At 46.3% G+C, this 24,741-nt stretch overlaps 1 protein-coding gene across 1 annotated transcript in view; it reads right to left on the bottom strand.

Moving 5' to 3' along the window:
* Nucleotides 1-24,741, bottom strand: part of LOC146869802 (uncharacterized) — a 508,722-nt gene that overhangs the window by 325,258 nt on the left and 158,723 nt on the right. Inside the window, exons 9-10 of the mRNA XM_085640499.1 lie at nucleotides 21,035-21,064; nucleotides 20,140-20,184 (exon numbers count right to left, since the gene is read on the bottom strand). Coding sequence (XP_085496625.1) covers nucleotides 20,140-20,184; nucleotides 21,035-21,064 — 75 coding nt within the window. The remainder of the gene's footprint in view (nucleotides 1-20,139; nucleotides 20,185-21,034; nucleotides 21,065-24,741) is intronic.

Below are 24,741 nucleotides of genomic sequence, written 5' to 3' on the forward strand. Positions count from 1 at the left end.
CTGAGAATCATCCAGAAGAGAGGGATTCTTTGACCCGAAACAGAAAATATGGGATATGCATTCGAACAACAATACAACAATGGACTGTGGGGACCGAAAGAGAGTACTGACGATGGTCTCGAACCAGAGCACAATAACACATTCCTGAACCTGGCGATGGAAAGAAAACAATCTAACAATGGAGTTGATGCCCATACACATTACAAGCAAGAGGAAGAGTCACACATCTTTGTGACTTGTAAGACTTCTTCAAAGAAAAACAACTTGCACACATCCGGACTGAACACTAGATGTCGGAAGTATGCACAGCATGTGTATCTACAGACACACATGCCTCAACCACTTCTTTCCCTCCCTTGTTTTCTCCTTTAGCTCCCCCCACCACCCTTCAACTGTGTGCTGTCACATTAAACTCACCTATAAATGTTGAGTATTTACCTGTACCCTGGTTGGGTTTCGCCAATGGTTTCTCAGGCATATCTATTTCGTCCGACTATGGATTCGGACATATCCCCCTTAAAGGCTGTATCTATTTCAATAAGTACGATGCAGCAAGATCTAGAAATGGAGAGGCATGAGACAGAGTTGTGAGAGGATCACTTGAATGAATTAGCACCAAAAGCTCCACTGGGAATTGGTGCTTCTGCAGCTCCCTCAGCCTTTAGTCCCCGTAGGATCAATCAATCTACAGGATCCCTGATGGTCCCTTTGAAAACCGTACAGTTCCAGATCACCCCCTTGACTCCAGTGTAAAGTTACAGTGCAAACATCAAGCCTTTTTAGCCCAATGCCAGTTACATTTCTTGCCTACACAAGCGGCAATTCTTTTCAGACCGGTGCAGTGTTGCTTTCATTCAATCCCACCCGACAAAAGAGGTAGTTTTCAGGCTAAGTCTTTGAATATCAATAGCGTCTGTGGCTGGACAACTGCAATGAATTTATTTTGAGACCAAGCTTCTTGGATTAAATTCATTACTGTATAAACCTACACCTGTAAATAACCCATGTGAAATTTGTGGATATTTTTCAGAAGGCATCCTTTTGGCATCATACGAAGAGAAACAAATGAAAATAAAACTTTTACATTTTGAAAGAATACTTTGACGGAAAATCTTCATTCTTACTGTACTCTATCAAATAGGATTATAAACTTTAGCAGATACACACATCCTAGTAAATGTAAAAATCTTTAAAGACTGAAATGCTCAATAGTGAGGCATGTTGTCTATTTCAGAAGTAGGCAGCTAAAGCAGCCAGATGTACCCTAATGGAGTTGTAGGCGAGGCCTGACTTCTGCAGGTGGAGTAGATAACTGAAAATGTTTTGTACCAATGCTGTTAGAGGATTGATATGTTTGGGAAAACAATAGTGTACGAATCATTCGATTTAGATGCATAGCAGGCCCAGTAGTGGGTTTGCATGCTTCTTTGAGAATAGACATACACTACTCTGGAAGGATGAGGTAACCAAACTCCAAGACCTCAGGAGCCAGATTGCAAGGTTTAGCTAATAAGAGCTGGGATGTCGGAGAGTGCCGTAGTTCTGTGTAAGAAGGTTCAACCTGTTCAGGAGCTTCTCATACAGAACTAGAGAGAGTTTTAGCAGTATGACTGTACCATGGCTGGGGTGCCCAGATTGGTGCCACTAGAATTAGGGATGTCTGTCTGAGCCTCCAGACCACAAACAGTAGAAGTTGGAGAGGTGGAAAAGCATAGGAAAAGATCTCTGACCAGTTCATCCATAGTGCATTGCCCATGGAATTTGGGCATGGTATTCTGAGGGTAAAGTTTGGGCATTTTGCATTATCGACTTTGGTGAACAGGTCTATTTGTGGAAACCCTCAACTTTGCAATTACAGGAGCAGGATCTGGGGGTGGAGTTCCCATTCGTGGACTTGTTGATGCATCCTGCTGAGCAAGTCTGCCAAATTGTTGTCCACCGTAAGAATGTTGTATGAGCATAGGTACACTGGTGTATTGCCCACTGCCAGATATTCTGGGCTACACTGGGCAGCTGTGGTGAGTGTGTGCTCCCTTGTTTTTATAAGTAAAACGTGGCAGGCGTGTTATCTGCGTATAAGTAACTGAACAGTCAGCTGCTCCAGGTGGTTGATGTTGAAGGATTGCTGGGCAGATGTCCACCTCCACTGAACAGTGAGGTGATTGAAATGTGCGCCCCAGCTGATGAGTGAGGCATCCGTGGTGATAGTCTAGTGCGGAACTGGGTCAGGAAGGGCCGCCCCTGCAACAGGTTGTTTGTATTCCACCACTGCAGAGAGCGATGTATGCGGCCCCAAACCAAAACTAGATCCTCTAGATGACCCTCCTCTTGAGACCACTGTGCAGTTAAGCGCTCCTGCAGTGGGAAAATGGAGAGTCGGGTGTGAGGAGCTATGGCTATGCAAGATGCCATCAAGCAGGGCATGTGCATCACATTTCTGACTTTACCTGACCATCTGGCTGAAAAAACAGGGCTGCATCTGAAGGGGTTGGAGGTGGGATTTGGTCAGATTGATGGTGAAACCTAGACCATGTAAGGTGTGGATAGTGGTCTGGCTGTGCGCTAGGAATAATTAGTGCTTGGCACTCTTGATGAGCCAGTCATCAAGGTAAGGAAAAACAAGATATTTGGTGAAAACGCTTGGGGCTGTGGTAACCCTGAATGGAAGCACTTTGAACCGGTAATGTTGTTCACTCACCACATATCTTCCATGCTCTGGACGGAGGGGTATGCAGAAGTAGAAGTCCTTCAGATCAATGGTGGTCATGAAGTCAGCTTTCTATAGTAGTGATATGACGTCTGGTAGAGTCACCATGTGGAAATGTCCTGACAGAATGTATTTGTTGAGGACACTGAGATCGAAGATAGGCCTTACAGAGCCTTCATTTCTAAGGTTAAGAAAGTAGAGGGAATTGACCCCTAACCAATGAATTGTTGTGGAACCGGCTCTAAGGCCCCCTTTGCAAAGAGGGCCTGTATCTGCTCTTTGAGTTGCATCAAATGTTCAGTGGACAATCTGTGTAGGCAGGGAGGAATGTTTGGTGGTGTTGGAGTGAATTCTACACAGCATCCCTCCTGTATAATATTGACAACCCAATGGTTGGAGGTGATTTCTGTCCAATGGACCTTCCCCAGACAAATGTTGTGTGGTTGGGGGGGAAGGTGGAGAGTGTTGCTGTTTTGAAGGGGCTGTGCCTTTTGTGGCTGTGCCCTTCAGTCTATCCTTGCCAATATTGCCCCTGTGTCCACCCATGTAATAGCCCCGGGAATATGATTGCTGTGGAAGAAGTTTCGGGGAAGTGTTTTTTGCTGCAGCACGGTATTGGGAGTATCAAAATGGACCACGGGGAGTAGGTCGCGCATCACTTTGGCCATATCAGAATCTTTTTTTATTTTTTCTAGCATCTCGTCAACCTGAGGGCCGAAGAGATGCTGGCCATCGAAGGGCACATTTAGGAGGTGCTGCTGGACCTCTGGTTTAAAACCAGACACATACAGGCAAGCATGGTAATAAAAAAGGGTGCTGGTGTTAATAGTGCGAATAGCTGTGTCGGCGACATCCAGTGCATAGTGGTCATTGGTGTTAGAGATAACTTTCCCCTCTGTGACCAATTCCTGTCTCTGGCTATGGCACTTCTCTGGGAGATGCTGGATGAAGTTCGCCATCTCATCACAGTTGGTGCGGTCGCACTGGGACAGTAAGCCAATAGAGTTGACGATGTGCCAATGCATAGCAGACTGTGATGCTACTCTTTTACCCTCAGCATCAATTTTCTTGCTCTCCTGTCTGGAGGGGGTGCATCACCTGTGCCATGAGAGTTAGCCCATTTCGTAGCTGTATGGACTATGAGAGCTCAGAGGGTAATTCATCTTGTATGTATGGAGGGTCGTTATGGGAGGCCTTAAATACCTGATCAACCCTAGGTGTAACAATCCTCACTTTTAATGACCCCCTTGAGCATTGGGGGGAAGATTGAGTCTCCATCAGGAAATCTTCCTCCTCATACTGCACATGCATCTCCACACTGTGGAAGGTAGCTGACCAATGAACAACCTCATGGTAAGAGGTGACGTTATCGTTGGGGCAAGGGTTTTGCAGGGTGCAGGTCTGGGTCTGTATCTGCTGAGGGTTCTGCATCATAACCTTTCCAGGGGTCTGGGCCCTTCTGCGATGAGAGGCATCATAAGAGTCATAGGGGAGTCATAGACCGTCCCCACCCCAAGTGTGAGGAACCCTGTGTTGAGTGTTGTGGCGAATCCATATGCAGTAAAGAAGAAGTAGGAGAAGGGGGAGGAGGGAGTAGAGGAGACGGCTGAGCAGGAGGCAGTTGAGAGGTAGCCTTGTCATGCCTTTTAGGCTTTTTGGGAGTGGGAGGCACAGGAGGGTTGAGGGCCTCTTTAAAAGTCAACTTTTTATTTCGGTGGCTGTGGAGGGTTTGCTAGCATCTGACCAGTGCCTGACTGGATGTGAATCTGCTGCTGCTTGGGGTTGAGATGTTCCTGGAGCCGCTGGTTGGTCGAAGTCCTCACAGGCAGTGGAGGACAGAGCAGTAGAAGGCAGTCTAGAGGGAGACCGACATCTCGATGGCGCTGAGTTCGATCTGGACTCCTAATGCCTCAGCTCCGAATGCTTTGAGGCAATGTCTTTCAGTTCCGAATGCTTCGAGACGAGGTCCTTTGGTTCTGAATGCTTAAGGGGACTTGTCTCTGAACGAATTGGGTCCACCCATTTTGAGTCAGAGGGTGATCGCGGGTGCGTCTTTGAGTCGAGTGCTAAAACGGTGATTGACAGCGAAGCCTGAAGCTTGGAAAAGGACTTTTGATCCGAGTGTGTAATGGGCATCTGGTCTGGCTCGGAATGGTGGTGTCGACCATGGCTAGAAGGCAGTGGTGCACCAGAGGACTCGGAGGCAACACGGGAGCCAGAGGGGTGCCTCCATTTGGTGAGCAGAAGGGAAGCCAGTTCTCACTGTGATCTTCAGCGACGATGGGCCAGAGGAGGCACTTTTGGTTCGATGTTCGCTTAGGAGTTGCGGTTGTCTGGCAAAAAGCCTGCTATGACTTGGAGTATCCAGTTGCTCACCATCTGGCTCCTCTTGCTCACTGAAGAAGTCTGGGGTATCTTCCTCCTCTCGTCTGTGTGCAATGGAGGCTGAGGGGATTCGACGAGCATGCCGGTTCCGAAGAGTCTTCTTGTTTCGGGATGCGATGATTGGTACACAAGCAAAGGTTGCAAACCTCGTGGAAGTCGGTTCTCGAGGACTTGGCATGGCAAATTGGGCAGAACCTCAATGGAGTCTTTTCTATTATGAGAAAATTCTTGACTCAAAACGATGAGTCAACAGGTTGGTTCCTGACACAGAGTAGAACGCATGCAACAATGGAGACTGACAAAAGAGCCTGATTATTTAACAGATCTGATGAGGAATGGATTTAAATGCCTGCCAAGAACACCACACGGATTTGAACTGGAAGTCACTTCCACAAGTCTGAACCCAATGGCGGAGAAAAAAATCTATCAGTGGAGCTGATGCCCAGCGCAATACCACTAATAGGTCGAGTCACTATGTCCCGTGACTTGAAAAGACTTACTTCAAAGAAAAACAAGATGTACACGTCCGAGCCCATCACTAGATGGCAGAAGTTGGCACAGCATGTGTATCTACAGCCACACATGCCGCAAACATAATTTTAGGGTCCATCTTATGTATATCTACTGCTGATTAAGCAGCATTACTAAAATCTCCTTATTTTTCAACCCCATTACCTGTCAATCTGCACCGCTATTGGCCTGACAGTCATGACAGACAATATTTAGAAACACTCACAAATGGCCCTCATTTTCATTTCTATCCACATTTAAAAATAAATGCAGACATGAAAATAAATGGTTTTCTGTCTGTATTTATCTGTAAAAAAATAAATAAAAACAGAAAAAAGGGAGCCTTAATTATAAACTCCAAATTAATAGATTTCCTGCACTAGCAAATCTTGAAGCAACTGATCCTTATAAAGATGCTATAGTGTTTCATAGTACTACCAATAGAAGTACTAAGCTACAGATTATATGTGAATTGAGTGAAGTTGAGCGTAATCGTATTAGGGAATATAACAGGAAGAGATCAAGAGCAGTTGTAACGAGGTTCAGATAAAAGGGAGTTTGATTTAAAAGAAGCTACAGTGATTAGTAACTTACATATACATCCTAGTCTAAGACTTCGGAAAGAACAAGAAGAAATGTGTGTATAATGCAAATGAAGTGTAATGAGGATGATAGGCCAACCATAAATGGAACTAATATGTGTGCCTTTATATAATATAAATTAGATAATTTCAAATGCCATTTAGTCTTGATATGATGTTTAAAGGTATTAATCACATTTGTAATAAAACAGTTTACTTTACTGTTCCATAAGGTTGGGGAGGTTCTTCCTTGGCAGTTTTAATTTTCACAAAGATCAGTCATATTGAAACTTAAGTGATGGAAGAGTGAAATGTTAGTGAATCATCGTGGATGAGTGTAGAGAGAAGTAGGCACCTGGGCACCTAGCCTGCCACTTGCCTGTGGTCTCCAGTTCCTGCTTGTTCCAGACTGATCCAGTTACACTGCTGGTGTCTGGGATTTCCTGACAGGTTTTTCCCGCCTGGGTTTTCCCACTCACTGTTCTTCCCATCAACAGAAGCCAGGCCTACCCCACAACCTACTTAATGTAGGCCAGAGAGTGACTGCGCCGCTGATGTACTGAAGGTGTGCCAAAGAAAAGCCCATCTACATCTGTCTGTGCCTGGACAGCGCCCGCCCATGCCTAGCGACACGACCCCTGGTTGCCACCCTCATTGCCACCCTCGCTCACAACATCATCTTCCTTGCCGACACCTGGATCCACCCCACAACTGCCCCAGACATTGCCACAGAGATCCTAGATGGATATAAAATCACTCACCAGGACAACACCAATATGCTGGGAGGAGGAACTGCCATCATCCACAAAGAGACCATACAGTGCACCACCGACTACACCACCACCCCCATGGAACATCTCAACTCCAAGTTCCACACAGACGACAATCAGAGGCACCCTTGCATGCTGACCCTCAGGCCTGCACTACAGCTTCTGCAATGCCATAACAGACTTCATTGCAATCCTAACCTAAGACAACACAGAGTACATCTTCCTCTGCAATCTAAATTTCCACATCGATGACCCAAACAACAACACAACAGACCTACTCGACACTATGAGCAGCTCAGATCATCCACAACCCTACACACAATGCAGGACACACACTGGATCCCATTTTCGGCTCCAGCAACCACGTCAAATATAGCCACATCACAGAACTCACATGGACTGATCGTTTCATCCTCCACTTCACCATCTCCAACCGCGCACTGACACCTCCAAGATGACCAGCACCCCCATTGGAGGTGGAACACAATCTCAGAGACCAGCTGGACGGATGACCTCAACACATCCAACCTCGCTTCTGCAACCAACCTCGAACAGGGAGTGAAGAACTTCAACGCCTGGATCACCAATTGCACCGACAGCATCGTCCCCATCAAGAGCAACATTCAGAGAATATCCTCCAAAAAGGCCGGCTGGTACACCCAAGAACTCAGAACAGCAAAATAAGACAGAAAACAGATGGAGAGGTGATGGAATGCCAGAAAAGATACCTTAGGCAAGGCAGCCTTCAAGACTTCCCTCCCCCTTTACCACCGCCTGCTGAGGACAACAAAGAAAACAGCCCTAGCCACACACATTGAAACCAGCATCAACAACATCAATGAACTTTTCAACATTGTTAAGGAATTCTCCAACCTGGCTGACAGCGAAAACAACATCACACCCTCACAGGAGCTGTGGGACAACCTCACCGACTTCTTCCACAACAAGATCGCAATCATATACAGAAACTTCAAACCTACGGACTTCCTCAACAGATACACCACCACCACCACTGACAAACCACAGACTGACCACCCGGAACCCCCTCTCCACTCAGGACACCACCTCTATCATGAAATCCGTCCACAAAGGAACTCTCACAGACCCATGCCTGCACCACCAATATTGAATATGCTACTTACCAGTATGCATCTGTTCTTGGCATGTAGGGCTGCTGACATTCATATCTGTGCATAGATCGCCGCCTAGTGTTGGGTCCGGATGTTTGCACGTTGTTGTCCTGGAAGAGTCTTCGAAGTATCACGAGAGAGGTGACTCCTCCCCTGGACCACAGTGCGCATGGGCATCCTCTCTATCCTTAGATTGTTTTTCGCCATTGTGGCAGTGATGGAGTAGATACAGTAAGTGATGGCCATGCTATACAGTAATTCTGAGAGCTGCAGCTGCTACAGGCGCCGGGGAGGAGGGTGGGCGATATGAATGTCAGCAGCCCTACATGCCAAGAACAGATGCATACTGGTAAGTAGCATATTCAGTTCGAGGCATGTGGGCTGCTGAATTCATATCTGTGCATAGAATACACAGCAGTACCTCCTATTAGCGGCGGCTACCAGTGCCAGCTGCAGCAGTCTGAAAAAGAGTTTTGAGAACAGCCTGTCCTACAGCTGCCTGCTGTTTTGAGTGTACATCTACACAGTAGTGTTTGGTAAATGTATGTATAGTGGACCATGTGGCTGCTCTACATATTTCCTGTAAAGGAATGTTTCCCAGGAAAGCCATGGACGCCCCTAACTTTCGTGTTGAGTGGGCTCGTGGGGGAATCGTTAATGTGCGTTTAGCTTTTTGATAGCAAATTTGAATACATTTAACGATCCATCTGGCTATACCTGCTTTGGAAATGGCGTTGCCCTTGTGTTGTGGAGAAAAGGCAACGAAAAGTTGTTTTGTCTTCCTAAAGTTTTTGTTCTGTCTATATAGTACATGAGGGCCCTCTTTACATCTAGTGTATGGAGCATTCTCTCAGCGACATTTTGTGGATTTTGAAAGAAAACAGGCAGTTCAATAGTTTGATTCAGGTGGAACTGCGATATTACTTTAGGCATGAATTTGGGGTTGGTACGTAGTACGACCCTGTTTGCGTGAACCTGTATGAATGGCTCTTGAATGGTTAGTGCCTGGAGTTCACTAACTCTTCTTAACGAAGTGATCGCTACTAGAAAAGCTACTTTCCAGGTGAGGAATTGAATCTCACATGAGTGGAGAGGTTCGAAGGGTGGACCCATCAGTCTGGTGAGGACCAAGTTGAGGTTCCACACCGGTGCCGGTGGGTGTCTTGGGGGAATTACTCGTTTAAGTCCCTCCAAGAAGGCTTTGATGGCAGGCACTCTGAATAAAGAGAGGTGCTGCCTGTTTTGGAGATAGGCTGCTATTGCTGTTAAATGGATACGTATTGAGGTGTATGCCAGATTGCATCGGTAGAGGTGTAAGAGGTAACAGATTATGTGTTGAATGGATGCGTCTAGCGGGTTAATGTCATTGTTGTTGCAGTAAATGACAAACCTCTTCCATTTAGCCGCATAGCAAGCTCTGGTAGTGGGTCTCCTGGCCTCCTTGATGATCTCCATACAGTCAGGTGGCAGGTTTAGGTAGCCAAACTCTAAGACTTCAGGAGCCAGATTGGCAGGTTCAGCTGTTGCGGATCTGGGTGCTGAATTTCGCCATGGTTCTGCGTCAAAAGTGCGGGTTTGATCCGCAGCCTATGATGCGGCACCACGGAAAGTTCTAGAAAGGTAGTGTACCATGGTTGGCGCGCCCATGTGGGAGCAACTAGGATGAGTGTCAGTGAGTGCTGTCGCAGTTTGCGTGCCACCAGCGGTATCAACGGTGCTGGGGAAAAAGCGTACGCAAATCTGCAGGACCAGTTCATCCATATCGCATTGCCCTGCGACTGTGGATGTGGGAACCTGGCGGCAAAGCTTTGGCATTTTGCGTTTTCGTTCGTGGTGAATTGGTCTATCTCTGGATGACCCCACTGTTGGAAGTACGGTTGGAGAACGGACGGATGTAGTTCCCACTCGTGCATCTGGTGGCTGTGTCTGCTGAGCAGATCCGCCATCTGGTTGTCCTTGCCGGGGAGGTGTTCAGCCATGAGGAATAGGTTCCTCTGAATGGCCCACTTCCACATGCTCTGAGCCAGATGAGACAATTGTGGAGAGTGTGTTCCTCCCTGCTTCTGTATGTAGTACATGGCAGTCATGTTGTCCGTCCAGATCAACACGACTTTGTTGCACAAGTGTACTTTGAATGCCTTCATGGCTAGGAAGATTGCCATCAGTTCTAGAAGGTTGATGTGCATCTTCTTTTGTTGTGTCGTTCATAGTCCCTGCACTGTGTAATTGAGTACATGAGCTCCCCATCCCTGGAGAGAGGCGTCCGCCGTCAGTATTATTTGTGGAACAGGCTCTTGGAACGGTCGGCCCTTGCAAAGGTTTTGTGGATTCCACCAATGCAGAGAGTTGTATGCCCGACCGCTCACCAACACTAGGTCTTTTAATTGCCTGTGAGCCTGATTCCATTGACGTGCCAAGCACTCCTGAAGCGGGCGCATATGTAGTCTCGCGTGCGGGACTATGAAAATGCAGGAAGCCATCATGCCTATCAACTGCATGAACACTCGCGCAGGAAGGGAGTGTTGAGGTTTGAACTTTGAGATCAGCAGTTGCATGCTGTTGATCCTCACTAAATTTGGCTGAGCTGTGGCTGCCAGAGTGTCTATGGACGCGCCCAGGTACTGTCGTACGTGTGCGGGTTGGAGATGTGATTTTGGGTAATTTAGTGAGAATCCCAGACTGTGAAGAAGGTGAATGGTGAGGGACATGTGGCTGGCGCATTGCTGGGCTGACTTTGCTTGAACAAGCCAGTCGTCCAGGTAAGGGTAGACGTGAATGTGTTGTCTCCGTAGATGTGCAGCCACTGTAGCGAGGCACTTGGTGAAAACCCTGGGTGCTGTTGTCACACCGAAGGGGAGGACTTTGAATTGATAGTGCTGTCCCTGAATAGTGAACCTGAGATATTTCCTGTGTGGTGGGTGTATGGGTATGTGGAAGTACGCATCTTTGAGGTCTAGTGTGGCTAGGAAGTCTCCTTGGCTGAGCAGCGGGAGAACCTGCTGTAGGGTGAGCATATGGAAATGCTCTGAGAGAATGTAGTGGTTGAGGGGTCTCAGGTCTAGTATAGGTCTGAGTGACCCGTCCTTTTTTGGTATTAAGAAGTACAGAGCGTACACCCCTGTCCCCTGCTGGTTGACGGGCACGACCTCTATTGCGCCTTTTTGCAGCATACTTAGCACTTCCTGCTGCAATAATGCTAAGTGCTCTACGGACATAGGGCGGTGCTTTGGGGGTATGTTGGGAGGAGTGGAGGTTAATTTGAGACAGAGTGGAGGTTAATTTGAGACAGTAACCGTGTTGGATAATGTCCCTGACCCACCTGTCTGTGGTGATGGTTTTCCACGTGGACAGGAACCGCTGGAGTCTCCCCCCGACAGGTGTTATGTGGTCGGGGGGAAGGGAGAGGGCGTCACTGTTTGTTTTTTGGGGAGGACCTGGTGTTGCCGTAACCACGTCCCCTGCCTTTGGTGCTGGAGCCACGATATCCACCTCTGTTGGTTTTATCGTAGGTACTCTGTGTGCCCGCTTTAGTGTATTGCTGCTGTGACCCCTGGCCTCTAGCTGCTCCTCTATTCCCGGGGCGACGAAAGGAGCCACTATGAAATTGCTGCATCTGCAGAGCCCCCATTGACTTCGCAGTGTCAGTGTCTTTTTTTATTTTTTCTAAGGTAGTGTCAACCTCGGGCCCGAATAAGTAGTCGGGGTTGACTGGCTGATTCAGGATGTTGTTTTGAATCTCCGGTTTGAATCCTGAGATTCTCAACCAAGCGTGTCGTCGTAACATGACGCTGGTGTTAATTGCCCTTGCTGCTGTGTCGGCAGCATCCAGTGCGCACTTACTGGATGCCTTGGTAAGGAGTTGTCCCTCTCTGATGAGGAGCTCCGCTGCCTCTTTGTATTCATCTTGCAGATGCTGGAGTAGCGATTCTAGCGTGTCGTAGTGTGAACGATCATAGCGGGCCAGGAGGGCCTGTGTATTGGCAATGCGCCAGATGTTTGCTGCTTGAGCTGCAATTCTTTTGCCTGAAGTCTCCAGCACCTTGGACTCCTTGTCTGGGGGAGGAGCATCACCTTTTGTTTGCGAATGGGCTCGTTTGCAACTACCATGGAGTCCAGAGGTAACTGACCTCTAATGTACATAGGATCTCCGGGCGCAGGCATGTACTTTTTTTCAATCCTGGGGTTGAGCACCCGTGCCCTGGTTGTTTCTTTGAAAATGTCCTTTGCCGGTTTGAGAACTCCTTTCAACATGGGCAGAGTTTTGACAGTTCTCTCGGAGGAGGCGAAAGTGTCCACTAAGAAGTCTTCCTCAACAGTGTCAGAGTGGAGTTGTACTCCATGATTGGCGGCAGCACGTTCTATGTGGGCATTGAAGGCAGCAGTGTCCTCTGTGGGAGATGTTTTGGCGCCGTAAAGCTGCGTGTCCTGGGTATCTGGCACGGTACCCTGGTCTGTAGGGTCATCCCATGCCTGATCTGGGTCCTGCTGCTCATCAGGATCGACATCCCCAGGGTAGGCGGTATCATCGCCCATGTAGTCCTCCACTGCGTCCGTTTCGGAGGGTGTAGGAGAAAAGGACTGGGGATCCTGATAGGAGGTTTGCAAGCGTTCATACAGAACTGGTTCCGACTCTGCTGGCAATTTGTGCTTCAGAGGTATTCTGTAGGAGTCCAAGCCCTTTTCTGGCGTGATCTTCCGCTTGCGGCGCATCAGTCTACCAGTGTCGGCGTCGATGAATTGTGGCTGTGAAGGCTCAGAATGTGTGTGTCCAGTAGACGGGGACTGTGTCTGGCGGACACGTGTTCGGATCTCGAACATCTTCGGCGCCGTGGATGGCGGCAAACCAAAAGTGATGGTGGTTGGCGCCTTGTTCGTGACGGGGCACGACGTGGATCGGAGGGCTGCCCGTTCCCTGATGCGTTGCAACGACGCTGCGACTTGTCGCACTGAGAACGCCGAAGGTTCTTTGGTGCCGGTCGGTACCGTGGTGGTAGGCGTCGACTGCTTTGGAGCCACGGGGTCATCGATCCGAAGACAGGTTTCAACGGTCGTTGGAGTCGACGACTTGGCGTGTGCCGCCGTCTTCGACGTGGACTCAGATGGAGCGGCCATTTTGACTTTGGTGGTCGGGGCCGACTGCTTCGGTGCCAGGGGCCGATGCGGTTTTGTGGGACCGAGGGCCTTCTTTTTCGGGTCGGTACCGATATCCGCTGCAGTGAGTTTGGCGCCGAAATCCCTTTTAGTGCGTTCGGAGCCGACGGCCTTGGCTGGCGTCGAAGGAGTGGAGGTCTTCGAGGGCTTCGAGCCGATCACGGCCAGTTTCACTTTTGGTTTCGGTGGAACTGGTGCGACGATTGGTTTCGGTTTCGTTGAAGGGAATCCAGTCGTCTTTGGTAATAATGGCTCGTGCGGGATGTTCGAGGCCGGGCCCGAAGGCGGGGCCGAAGAACTTTGAGATTGATCTCGGGTAAGGCCCGGAGGCGATCCCTCGACCTGAGCCGTAGAATGACGCACTTTGGCGGCCTCCGTATCGACGGGTGGGCCTGGCTCTTCGCTAGAGCTATCTTCTTCGGCCCCAAAGGCCTCATCGTAGTCTCCTACCTCGTTGACGACTTCTTCCCTGTGAAAAAGCACTTCGTCGTCGTCTTCCGATCGGGAATCGTGTTCGGAAGCGGGGCTGGAGTTTACTTCTTCCACGCTCTCTACGTCCTCGTCCTCGGTGCTGAAGATGTTGGCCGGGACAGGCGCCGATTGCTGCGCTTCTAATCTCGCTGCCCGTCGATTCCGGAGAGTCTTCTTCGATCGGAATCGGGCACAGGCCATACATTTCAATTCATCGTGATCCGGTGAGAGACATTTGTCGCATACCGGGTGGACGTCGATGTGTGGGTATTTGGCGTGGCATAAAGGACACCGTTTGAATGGGGTCCTCGATTCCATCGTCGATGTAAGTTCGATGTTCGGATCAAACGGATCCGAAAGGCTGGAAGAAGTTTCGAAACTAATCAAGAATGCAGTCGATACCGAACGGGAACAGTACTGACGAAAACTAAAGGCCTTTTGGCCTGAAACTGAAGTTTCCTAACTTGAGCTAAGATAAGCACATCCGAACCCAATGGCGGAAAAAAACAATCTAAGGATGGAGAGGATGCCCATGCGCACTGTGGTCCAGGGGAGGAGTCACCTATCTCGTGATACTTCGAAGACTCTTCCAGGACAACAACGTGCAAACATCCGGACCCAACACTAGGCGGCGATCTATGCACAGATATGAATTCAGCAGCCGACATGCCTCGAACATGATGTTACAACGCATGCAATTACAATGCATGCTTTTGAAATGCAGTCTTTACATCGCAACTACCATTACATTGCATGATTTTACAACGCATGCCATTACAACGCATTTTTTAAAACTACTATTACAACGCATACCATTACAACGCATAATACTTTTAGGGCAACAGTAGGGTAAGTGTTGGATAGTGTAGGGGTTGAAATTACTATTCCCACTCCAGTGAGTGCAACAGTAGGGAATGTGTTGGATAGTGTAGGTGTAAAAATTACCATTCCCATGTACCCCAAAGCCCAAACCCACCCTAATACCAAAAGAATCTGCATTACTTACCTTATAATGCGTTGTAATGGCATGCGTTTTAATGGTATACGTTGTAATGGCATGCGTTGTAGTGACTTGTTATATTGGCTTGCATTGTAATGGCATGCGATGTAAAGGCATTTGCGTTGTAACAGTTGCGCTGTAAAGGTAGGTTGTTGTAATGACTGCTTTGTAATGGATGTTACCCCACACCACATCTTCAACCCCGGAAACCAAAGATTTGGCCAGGAACTCACCACCCTGCTCAATACCTCTATCACCACCGCAACATTTCTTGATGCCAGGAAACACGCCACAATCAGACCACTACTCAGAAAACCATCCACCATCCTCAGGAAATTCAAAAACTACTGGCCAATCTCCCTAGCGAAATACTGGAAAAGATGATCATCAACCAGCTCGTGACACACCTGGGGCGGAACCAGGTACTCGACGCCTCACTAATCACAGCACTGAAACAGCCCTGATCCCAGCCACCGACATTTGAAATCTCTTTGACCGGGGAGAAACATTAGCTCTAATCCTCCTCGACCTCTTGGCAGCCTTCAACACTGTATCCCACCACACACTAATTGAAAGACTCTACCACATAGGCATCCAAGGCGATGTACTCAGATGCATTACATCCTTTCTCACTGGAAGAACCCAGAGAATCCACCTTTCACCTCTGAACACAAGCAGATCACCTGTGGGGTTCCCCAGTGCTTAACCCTCAGTCCCACACTCTTTAATGCATATATGACCTTGCTGGCCAACATCGTCAGATCCCACAGTCTCAACATAGTTTTCTACGCAGATGACCCCCAACTCATTCTCTCACTCACTGACGAGCCCACTACATCCAGCACCAACTTTCACAGATGCATGACAAGCATTGCTGACTGGATAAAGAACAACTGGCTGCAGCTGAACACAGACAAGAAGTACTGATCTTTGGTAACAGCAGCAGGACATGGAATGACTCCTGGTGACCATCAGACCTAGGACCCACACTCACTCCCTCTGACCATGCCAGAAACCTTGGTATCATCATTGACAACAAGCTCACCATGAAATCACAGATCAACGCTGTCTCGTTTGCCTGGTTCCTCACTCTGCGCATGCTACGTAAGATCTTAAAGAGGCTACCCCTACACAAGAGACGCACTGTGACACAAGCCCTCATCAACAGCCGACTGGACTACGGCAACGCCCTCTACATAGGAATTGCCACACAACTCTCACAGAGACCTCACACTATACAGAACGCCACAGCCAGACTCATCCCTGGCCTCCCAAAATGAACCCACATCACACCCTACCTCAGGCAACTCCACTGGCTCCCTGTAGAGAAGAGATGCCACTTCAAGCTGCTGACCCACACACACAAGGCTCCATACAACCTAGGACCAGCCTACATTAACCACTGCCTGAAATTCCACTAACCGTCGAAAGGACTATGCTCCTCTTCCCTTTGAATGAATGAATGAATGATTATTTATATAGCCAGCAGCTACTCCAAGTGTGTCCCGGTGCTCAAAAATCAGCATCGGAGGCATACCAACGAACAGAAAGTAGCCAGAGTCCCCTATACCCTAGCTACCAAAGAGCTAAGTATTCAGCGCTTATTTAAAGCTGCCTTCCTCAATCCTTAATCTTATTAATCAATTAATTTCTCTTGCCCACACTCCCTGCATCTACCAAAGCAGAAGTGAAGGATGCTACTCCTCTCATATTGGAGCAAAGACCTGGAACAGCCACCCCACGCACCTCCAGACCATCACCTCACATTCAGAATTCCACATGGCCCTTAAAACCTGGCAGTTCGAATAAGCCTCCAGGACTTGCAAGCGCCTGGATACTCTATTGGGTGATTAGCCGTGCTTTATAAATCCTGATAGATTGATTGATTGATTGAGAGAAAGTGTGGGCCAACAAGTATTAGAGGTGTTTTCATTCCTTCTACAGGAATGATGCTAAGATTAGAAAATTGCCTAATTTTGTGGAGTGTTTTTCAATTAACACAGCAGGTGCTTTGACTAAAATTAATAGAGAGGTGTTTGCAAAAAGATCTCTTGTAATCCAAAATCGCCTAGCTTTAGATATGCCTTGGATAAAGAAGAAGGAGGATTCTGTCATGTGGTGAAGGTTCAGCATTGTTGTGTGACAACATAACTAGCATTGTGAATGGGGTTCACCTAATGGGAGAACCTGGAATTTGGTAAAAGATAAATTCATGCTTTGGTGAGATTAGTAAAGGTTTATTATTAAATATAGGTGTTGTACTAATAGTAATATTCCTGATTGTAATGGAGGTTTTAGTCAGAATTACAGAGATTAGAAGAAAACAACGAGAAGGATGAATAAAGGAAAGACTACTCTTGAGATGAAGATTCAGAATGTTGAGGATATGAAAGCCTTGCAGGAGAAGAAATTGACAAAACCATAACACAAGAAATCTTGTAGTGATGAAAGTTGCTAATTAGTGATTATTAGAGGTGGGAACTATAAGCCCTGTTTTAATTTGCTAAAAAATAATTATTAATCTAGGCTTCAGATAGAATAACTGGGCCACACCAGGCAGCACTGACAATCATTCATGAAATGCAGCAGAAAAGTGCATGTAGGCGTATGAGCATCCCATGTGCATTTGTCTTTCTCTACTTCAGATAATCAACAAAAATACAGCTAAACAATAGCCTGTCCTAATACAATTGTATAATAATGTTCTCTCCGGAAGGAAGGATTTTCTTTCTGTTTCAAGTTTTAAGTTAGCTGAGCCAAACTCTACTGTAGTTGGACAAGCTATTGTTTTCTGTGTTTCATAATGTATGATTTCATCTCCTTAATTAAATGTGAACTGGTTTAACCAATAAAATGCCTTAGGATGCAAGAGTCACTAGGGTTGTTGTACCAACAAACAGGTTGATTGGTTGTCGATAATTAAAAAAAAATGTTGTTGGTGATCAATGTTCTATCCTTTCAGGTGTCATCTGCACCCCTTGAAGCGGAGGATTTGAACCAAGGAAGGTTGTAATGATTCCAACCTTGTAATAACTAATTATTTTATCAATTTATTTTCACACTTTATTCTGCCTGGTGTTAGTATAATGATGCAGTAGTGAAGTTCTGACAAACGTAGGTCCTGAAGAAAGCCTTGGGTACTGTACCCGTATGGCTGAAACATGTCAGGCTCCTGTTCCGTTCGTTGCCTCCATCCCTGACTCAGAAGACGGAGTAAGTTTGGGGTGGAGGGGGTACTAACTATAATAAGGACCCTTCTTCACCATCTGTTTTTCAGAGTGGGCCTCATATTCCCGAGAAAGGTTCCAGGCGAGGTGAGGTCTAGTCCCCGATCAAGACAGGTAAGCAGAATATACATATATGTTCTCTGGCATTACTGGTTAAATGATACTGGAAAGCGCAGATTGTTTATTAATTTAAAGAATATAGAGACCACTTGGTCCTACTTTGAAGTACATGTAATTCAGGAGTATTGGTGATCAATGTTCTATCCTTTCAGGTGGCATCTGCACCCCTTGAAGCGGAGGATTTGAACCAAGGAAGGTCGTATTGATTCCAACCTTGTAATAACTAATTATTTAATCAATTTATTTTCACACTTTATTCTGCCTGGTGTTAGTATAATGATACAGTAGCGAAGTTCTGACAAACGTAGGTCCTGAAGAAAGCCTTGGGTACTGTACCCATATGGCTGAAACATGGTCGACCTTTAGCTAGCAGTTATTTGTTAACACTGTATTTTGCACTGTTTTTAGTAAGAGTGCGAGGAGATTGTTTATTAAAAATTGTTTTTCTCCGAACAACTCTTTTTTAAGATTGCACTCACTATATAATGTTTGCACTGCACAAGCTCTTTGTGATCACTGACTGGAGAAACAACTGTCTTTCTTTGTCTTTGGGCCTGGCTCCACCTGTTCACCTGAGCAAGAGAGTTCCCCGAGAAGGTAGTCTCTATGATCAAGAGGCATACTCTTCTATTGGGTGGATGACCAAATGATAATATTGATCACGAAAAGAATTGATGGGAATCCAGCCTCTGCTTTAGGATTCCTTGTTTTGCTCATTTCATACATACTCCTGCTCTTTCATGTGCTCCTTTTCTTATCATTAGACCCCAAGTTCTTTTTGTGGTTTATACAGTAATTTTGGGGATCAGAACTAGGGCAGGTCATTAAAATATCCCTTAGACCCTATCTTTCTAAGTGCGTTGCTGAGGTGCTGATCATTGCCTGTTCTACTCAGCATGAAGGTCAAAGCCAGACCTTGAGTCTTCATCAGTGGAGCTTGGACGCCGGGCTAAGGTACCGTAGACAAGAGATGGACACTGCTGAACACGAAGAGCCTCTCAAGTCTGCCTCAATGTGAGATTCGACCTCCGCTGATAACACTTTATCTATACAAAGTAATGCAGATAACCTGAAAATGACCAGGGATCTTGGACCTGACAATGCTGAACACAGTTTCTCTGAAGGGGATACAGCTCCTGTTTTCAGAGGAGCATGAATGATAACTTGTGAGGATAAAATGAGAGACTGGGCTTCTCACCACCTCCTGCTGTTTCATCACAGCGACAAATTCATTCGTGGTTTCACCATGAAAACAAGAAGGTAGCAGCCGCTACCTGAGAAGTGCTAACTCTATCAGGCTGGAACCTCCTGGATTCCGAAAACAAAAAATGTACACACGATTTTTCTCTGGAGCAGCGCCAAGGATCTGGAATGCCTTACCACCCAAGGTACGCCTTTTTTAAAATGTTATTCTCTAGAGTTTTATATAGCGCGAACTAGACCTGAGACATCTGGTATCAGAGCACTCTACATGAGCACCAGTTTCGTTACATGAGGACACATTCATTTTTGTTAGGCACGGGGAGATTAAGTGATTTGCCCAGAATCACAGGATGTTGAGCACCGTTGCCAAGACTTGAACCCGGTTCTCCTGCTTCGAGGTCGACCGCTCTTGCCCTAACCCTAAGGCTACATCCTGTCCCAAACGCTCAAATCCATTGACCCACTTCTTCAATGAATAGATTCCTGGCATAGACTTTCGGAGAGACAGGGCACAAGGGACGTCTCAATGCCAGCAACTTCTAGATTGGTCAGAGGCACGTCGTTTACAGGAGAACCCTTGATCACTCTGATCCACTGGATAAGTGGTTCTGAATAGTTTCAGAGCAGCAGCAAATACCCACCACAAAGTCACTAGAACAATGAAGACTAAAGGAATATCAAGGGACCGATGGTTTTATAATTGTGATATCTGTTGCAACAGCTCTTTACTCTTGAGGTATCTGTGTCTATACCTTTCATCTTGTTTCATTCAACCCTATGTACAGCGCTGTGATACCCCTGGGTCATGTGCGCGCTTTATAATAAAACTCTAAATAAATAAATACAATTATTTTCAAAGAAGTCAAAACCTAGTGCTCACCTTCAGACAGAGCTCTGGCTGGACGAGGAATCTGTTGGAGCTGGGTCTCCTAAGAGAAGAACAAAGGGCAGAAAGTGAGGCTGCTGTTGCCATCCAGATGTTCTTGTTTCTTTGAAAATCATATAAAATATGGCTGTAGATTAAACAGTGCCACGAAGCGCCCATCTAAGCACACTATCAGGAACAGGTCAGACATCAGGGTGTGATACATTCAGTAAAGGATTTAAGGGCATATCATCAAGCCCCAGAGATAAAAATATCGCCGCTTTAGCATCCGTTTTCGGACGGAAAGCGGGGATAATTTTATCGCCTAATCAGCAAGGTCATGCTATCGCGTGAATCCTTGCATTATTGCCCTTTCCCCCAATGCCCATCTTTGCATCTCTAATGAGATGCAAAGTGTGCGTTTCTGCCCTGACATAACTGGAGAAATGTCGCTAAGCGACATTTCTCCAATTATCAATGGGCATGCTAACCTACAGAGCGACAAGCAAAGTAGCGATAACCTCTGTTATTGCTACTTTCCTTACGCCTGCTTCAAAACTGACTTAGCCATGATATCGTATGTAAGGTGGATATCATGGCTAAGTATGCCTTGCCCTATCAGCAAGCTTTCGCCAAACCTTGTGTGATTATTGCTGTATTTCCAGCGATAATCGCACAATTGGCAGCTTGCGCTCTGAATTTTATCGCTTTGGAGATAAGCGTTGCTGATAACACGCTATCTCCGCGATAAAATTCAGAGTTGGCCGGAGATAATTATCCTTGCGCTAAGAGCGCTGAGCGATATTTTTCGCATGGGCTTGATGATATGCCCCTTAGTAGGGAGTATTTTCATATTGTCTCACTGCTCTCAGATCACTTTTGAAACTCACCATAGACAAGTCAGAGGCACTCACCTGTATTCACTTGAGCGTAGGCGTTTCCTGCTGAAAATAAAATACATTTATTGAGTTTGTGGTCACAGGTGGCAGACGGCTCATTCACACACATGGTCAGCGCTGGGTTTCTTTACCCTAAGAAGCAGAGCAGGGAAGGAGAGGGGTGAGAACAGTCTACAACATGTTTGAAACACGCAAGGGGCGGAGGTGGGAAAGAGTCAGCTCTCCTGTAATCTTGGTTCCCCCTAAAACAAAACACCACCACACACACACACACACACACACACACACACACACACACATACACACTAAAGAGGCACTGTGGAGACCCATGCTTTCCTCATGTCACAGGGTAACTGTTTAAACCTTTCCTCCCAGAAGAGAAAGACAAGACACACCTGCAGTCTGAGTGAGGCCCAGGGGGTGGGGTTAACTTTTACAAAATCAACTGAGCCCCCTCTGTATTACTAAATTGATACAGGGGTGCAAAACCAGGCACAAACGTGTTGCCCCCATCGGGCACTTTGTAAAATGTGGCCCCAGAATGCTTGTGTCATTTATGTACCACAAACCTAGTCTGAAGCATCAAAGGACCGCTCATCACTGGGAAGGGGCAAGGAAGGGGGGGGAGCTGCTTTGAGGTTATCTGTATTAAACCAGGTTTTAACATTTTCATGATAACCTTTTTATACAACACAAATATATTACACATCTTTACAATTTCTGACGTAGGCAAGGTATTTGCCCAGAATTGCACAGGGTTAGAGCCCAGGCCAGGGTCGGAGACTCCGTCTGCTCCAGATACACCTATTCACCCTGGAGTGTTCCTGCTCTGGGGTACAGATACTTCTCTCTGGACACCTTAGGTGTTAGACCTCTGTGGATGCATCATTACATTGCATAAGATCACACCTGTGTCTGGTGTCAGGCATAACGTTGAACAAAAGTGCAGTATGTTCTCAATGATGCACGCACGAGGACACCATAAGCAGGCATCACTTGATGGGCTCCTCAGAGCCCCCATTAATGGACCAGTTGGGAGAAAGGGATCTAAATTGGCCTCTGACAGCAACACAACTGTTTGACCCCTATTCCTGATGAGTTGCTGATGCTTCATAAAATACTCTTTAAAACCTCCTGGGACCCTCCCTCACTCCAGGCAGAAAGTATACTCACTGCCTAGGAGGATTTCAAGCCACCATTCTGCTTTTCCCACAGACTTTGTATCTTGGAATGAAATCTGTGGAGGGATGTACTGCACAATGACAAAACAAGAGCCTGGTCCAAGCATGTTGATGGGTGAACCGCTGAGATTTTAAAGGCTCAGAACTAGGCGGGCCATGAAATACATGGAGGACGGTAGGGACGAGCTCAAGTATTCTAGGAAGATAAAAAGGATCCTTCGGGGTACTTCTCCTTGTGACTTGATTAACTTTCCCCGGCGTGAGAGATTACTTTAGATTTAATGATGGTACTGATGGAGATATCTCATACCTGTAATATGGGAGTGTCCTGAGGAAGGCAGACAAGAAGGATACATTTCCAACGAAACGTTGAGATTTTTTTTTATAACAGTCTCACCATGGCATTTTTACTTGTGAGGCAAAATAATTTAGTGAAGCCGTATTACGATGTTTTGTATTTGGGGGACAATTGATGTAATGGTAGTATCTGATGTGATGGGGGTGTCTGACTATGAGTCACTCTGCATTGAAGAGAAAAATCCCTTCCAAACATTATTTCACAACTTAAACGGTACTGTATAATAGGTAACGTTTAAAAAGAACAAATACTTCATAGAATTTCTGGAATTTGGTTATATTGGTGTTGGTTTTATGCCCATGTGGAAATAGATCCATTTAAAAATTAAAACTAAATGAGGGACTTTTATTATATTAACCAAGGGGGCAGGTAGACTCATGTATGGGTGCTCTACACTCGCTGCTTAGGTCACTGGTGTTTTGATAATAAAGAAGCTTCTAGTCTTGCTTCTAAATCACATTAGGCATATGTTATTAATTTGGGATTTTGTCTCTACCTATTTTTTTTAGGCCTTGCCTATAAACAGCTTTAGCTATTTGTTAGCGAACCTATTATTTCCAATACATGCCATATTTAAAGTGGGCTTTGAGTCAGCCCCTTGCTCATGATTGGACGGCTTTCTTGCTGTGTCTCAGGCGTCTGCTCTGGAGACAAACCTATTGTTTCTGATGCATAACATATACTTAGAGTTGGCTTTGGGTCAGCCCCTTGCTCATGATTGGATGGCTGACAATCAGTTTCAAGGTCAATGTCCTACGATTGTGGTTGTATGAACATCGTGTAAATACCCAAGCCCTACTACGTCTGTAGGCACACACAAACGAATAATAAACACATTGTGCACTGAGAGTGGTATAACTGGCTGCAATGAATGCATCTAGTGCTATTTGTTCACCTGACTTTTGAGAAAACAGGAAAAAGAAGCTGCTTAAGGCTGTGTCTGGTCTTCTGATCATTGGCTGCAGATCATGAGTAAGGAAGGGCTGTGCTTGTAACCAGGGAAGAGCAGGCGCATTACAAACGAAAGTGATACCAAATCACATCCCAGGAGAATGTAGAGTGATGTAATAATGAGGCAAACAGTGGCCTAGCTTTGGGAATCGCTCCAGTCAGACAGTGCTGGAACCCATGAGCTTCTGACACGAGGATTACGTTTTTGTACATGCTCTGCATGCTGTCAGTTTTGACATGTGACACCGGTTGCCTTTTCGCTGAACTTGGCAACCCAAAACAGAACAGGGTCTTTATGAATGTGCAGAAAATGCACATGCATGGATTGGTGCCCTTCCTGGATTAGCTTCTCTCAAACACAAAACCCATTTCAAGATGACAGCCCATCGCATTGTGATGTGATGCATGCATGTGCATCATACATTGTGATGTGATGCATGTCTGTGCATCATACATTGTGATGTGATACATGCATGTGCCTCATACATTGTGATGTGATGCATGCATGTGCACACATTGTGATGTGAAGCATGCATGTGGATCATACATTGCAAGGTGATGCATGCATATCATATGTTGTGAAGTGATGCATGCATCTGCACACATTTTGATGTGAAGCATGCATGTGCATCATACATTGCAATGTGATGCATGCATGTGCATCATACATTGCGATGTGATGCATGCATGGGCATACACTGATGTGATGCATGCATGTGCACAAATTCTGATGTGATGCATAAATGTGCACCATACATCGCAAAGTAATGCATGCATGTGCATCATGCATTGCGATGTAATGAATCAATGTGCACACATCGTGATGTGATGCATGCATGTGCATCATACATTGTGATGATGCTGTGCGTCATACATTGTGATTTGATGCATGTTTGTGCATCATACATTCCGATGTTATGCATGCATGAGCATACATTGTGATGTGATGCATTCATGTGCATCATACATTGTGATGTAATGAATCCATGTGCACACATTGTGATGTGATGCATGCATGCGCATCATACATTGTGATGATGCTGTGTGTCATACATTGTGATGTGATGCATGCATTTGCGTCAGTCATACATTGTGGTGTGATGCATGCATGGGCTTACATTGTGGTGTGATGCATGCATGTGCACCATAAACTGATGTGATGCATGCATGTACATCATACATTGTGATGAGATGCATGCATGTGCCCATATAGTGATGTGATGCATGCATGT

The sequence above is a fragment of the Triturus cristatus genome, chromosome 1_1 (assembly GCF_964204655.1).
Source record: "Triturus cristatus chromosome 1_1, aTriCri1.1, whole genome shotgun sequence".
Taxonomy (NCBI): Eukaryota; Metazoa; Chordata; class Amphibia; order Caudata; family Salamandridae; genus Triturus; species Triturus cristatus.